This window comes from Propithecus coquereli, unplaced genomic scaffold (genome assembly GCF_000956105.1).
Source record: "Propithecus coquereli isolate 6110/MARCELLA unplaced genomic scaffold, Pcoq_1.0 Scaffold350, whole genome shotgun sequence".
Lineage (NCBI taxonomy): Eukaryota > Metazoa > Chordata > Mammalia > Primates > Indriidae > Propithecus > Propithecus coquereli.
In genome coordinates, this window is record NW_012149175.1 from 440,434 (window position 1) to 443,810 (window position 3,377).

Here is a 3,377-nt window from a genome sequence, read left to right on the forward strand (position 1 = left end):
AAATAGATGAGTTTCTATATTAAGCCCAATGACAAAAGAAAATTTATTAGATTCATGAAGTAAGTTCTTGTTTAAACTTGGATTTAAGTCAATTATTTGAGTTTTTGCTTTAGTTAATGTTCTTAATAAAAACCTAGGTCACACGATCATACTACCAGGTATTTTTTTTAAGTGAAAAAGAATTGGAGGTTATATTTTCCAGTAGGAAACCTGGAGCTGAGAAAAGTTGCCCAGACTCATAAAGCAAGTTAGTAGTAGATCCAGAATTATGCTCATAGTTCATTGCTCTTTAATCAAATTACTAAGTAATAGACATTTACTTAAAGTTGATGAAGTTCTTAAATGGAACTTGTGAATATTCTATTGTGACTTTTTTAAAGAATAATATTGATTTAAGTGCTTATTGTTAACTTGTTTCATTTTAATTTTTATAGCTCTTTTTTTATAAGAATGGTACCCTACTTTGCCCAATAGTTTTAGGTTTCAAATTTTAAATGAATTACAGATATAATAAAGTATATATCTATGTGATAATATCAGGTACTTGTCTTCATTTCAGATTGATAGCTCATTCATTATGACACTCAAGCCTGTAAATTTCTCTTTTCCAAAAATCACTACCCTGCCTTTGTTTTAAAAGTTAGTATTTGGTTAGATATTTTCCTCTCCACAAAATTTTTTTAGTTCAAATTATACATCTTGTTGTTTTGCTTTAAATATATACAAGGGCTGTCCAGAAGGTATCCAGCCATTATTAATACAATGGGAATGGTTACATGGCTAGAATCTTTCTGGACAGCCCTTGTGTATAGCAAAAATTAAAAAAATTAAGTCCATTTTAAAGCATATAATATTGGTCAATGGGAAATATCACAAATGTGAATATGAATCACAAGGCTTAAAATATGATACTATAAAATTGTTTTGTGTATTTTTATTTTTTTCTGTTCTTAAATTGCAGTGTGGACTCCAATTGCATTGACAGTGTTTTTAGTGGCTGTTGCAACATTGTGTAAAGAACAAGGAATAACAGTTGTGGGAATTTGCTGTGTATATGAAGTGTTTATTGCCCAGGGGGTGAGGAAAAATACAAATTTTCTTATTGCTATCTTTTATCGTTGTTGAGTCAAATTTTAGTATCCTTATTTTCCAAGTATACAGTTACATAAGTCAATCTGTTTACCAATAATAATAACAAATTTTACAAGAAACAATCATGTTTTGTCCTCATACACACTGAAAATTACATACTTAATATTTTATGATACCGTCAGTTTTTTAAGGACTGCTTTTTAACTTTCAGTGATAGAATTGTTAGGCAATTTAGAAAAGTATGCAATAATTTACAGTATAATTCATTATTGAATAAGATTATTGAGCTCAGTTTTATTTGTTATCAGTTCCACAAATTGTACCACATTGATTTTATAATTATACTTAATTTGTGTCTAATATTACATTTAGAAAGACATTATTAAAAACATTGCAGTACACTATTATTCTTTAAAACACTTTTTTTCTTTTTCAGTATACTTTACCATTATTATGTACTGCTGCTGTACAGTTTCTCCGTGGAAAGGGTAGTATACCATTTTCTATGCTGCAGACACTAATAAAACTCATCGTCTTGATGTTCAGTACATTATTACTTGTTGTGATTAGAGTCCAGGTCATTCAATCCCAACTTCCAGTATTCACCAGGTATGAAATTCTGGTTCTTGTGTGTTTTTCCCTTCTTTTTTTTAACTTCGGATTTTAAGTGATTGTAAGTGTTCCAGGAAGTCTTTGATTTACATGGTTTTTTCCAACAATTTTGAGATATAATTAACATTTTAAAAATCACATATATTTAAAGTACATAAATTGATAAGTTTGATATGCATACAACCATGAAACCACCACAATAAAAATAATGACCCCCAAACTGGTTAGGTGTTAAGGTTAGTGTTAATTAAGTCTTCTGTATCCTTAGTGATTTTTGTCTATTTGTTCTATCAATTATTGAGAAAGGAATATTGAAATCTCTGACTATAATTATAGATTTTTCTATTTCTCCTTGCAGATCTATCAATTTTTGCTTAATGTGTTTTTGAAGCTCTGTTATTACATGTATAATTAAGATTGTCATGTCATCTAGATGAACTGATCCTTTTATGATTATTATATGAACTTCTTTATAGCTAGTAGTAGTCTTTACCCAGAAATTCACTTTGTCCTATATTAATAGCCATCCCAGCTATTTTTTGTTAGTGTTACATAGTGTATCTTTTTCCTTTTTATCTATCTATACTCTCGTATTTAAAGAGAATTTCTTGTAGGCTGCATATACTTGTGTCTTCCTTTGTTGTTTGGTCATATAATTTGACTTTTAAATGGAGTGTTTCATCCATTTATATTTAATATGATTATTGATACAGTTTGCTGTAAATCTGTCATCTTGTGAATTGTTTTCTCTTTTTCCATCTGTTCTTTGTTCCCTTTTTTCTCTCTTTCCATCTTCCTTTGTATTATTTTTTATTTCTTTTTATCTTCTTGTTGGTTTTTTTTAGCTGTAAATCTTTGTTGTTTTAGTGATTGTTTTAGGATTTTTAGTATACATCCTTTGCTTATCATAGTTCTTCAAAGGATACTGTAATTTCAAGTATATATAGTATAAATATCAGCATATATAATAGAACATCACATGTATAATATGTATTTTTATATATATATGAACTTAGCCTTTGTGCTGTTGGCATGTTTTCCTTGAGCATACTATATTGTAAATCCCAAAATGTTATTTTTTGCTTTAAACAACTACCTTTGGAAGAATTTAAATAATAAATAGTTTTACATTAACCCATGAAGTTACATTTCCAGTGCTCTCCTTCCTTTGTTAGATCAACAATTTCATCTGATATCATTTTTCCTTTTGCCTAAAGAACTTTCTTTGACATTTCTTGACTTTCAAGTCTAGTGGTGATGAATTCCTTTAGCTTTTGCATTTAAAAATATTTGTTTTTGAAAGATATTTTCCCTAGGTGAAGAATTCTACATTGATTGTTTTTCATTAAGTATTTTAAAAATGTTGCTCTACTATTTTCTGGCTTGCATTGTTTTCAATGAGAAAACCTCTGTCATCTTCATGCTTCTATATGTTATGTATATTTTTCTCTATCCCTATTTTAATATTTTCTCTTTATCTTTCATTTTCTGCAGTTTGAATATAATATCCATGATTGTAGGTTTTGGTACATATCCTGCTTGATGTTCTCTGAGCTTCCTGGATGTGTGATTTGACATCTGTTATTAATTATGAACAATTCTCAGCTGTTATTACCTCAAATATTTTTCCTTTTCCTCCTTCTCTCCCTCCCTTCCTTCTTGCCTTCCTCCTT

The 3,377-nt window shown here is 28.9% G+C and overlaps 1 protein-coding gene across 1 annotated transcript in view; it reads left to right on the top strand.

The window, feature by feature from the left end:
* The window catches only part of TMTC3 (transmembrane and tetratricopeptide repeat containing 3), a 63,934-nt gene that overhangs the window by 7,024 nt on the left and 53,533 nt on the right, over positions 1 to 3,377 (top strand). The window contains exons 3-4 of the mRNA XM_012651241.1: positions 962 to 1,077; positions 1,529 to 1,701. Of these exons, the coding sequence (XP_012506695.1) occupies positions 962 to 1,077; positions 1,529 to 1,701 (289 nt within the window). The remainder of the gene's footprint in view (positions 1 to 961; positions 1,078 to 1,528; positions 1,702 to 3,377) is intronic.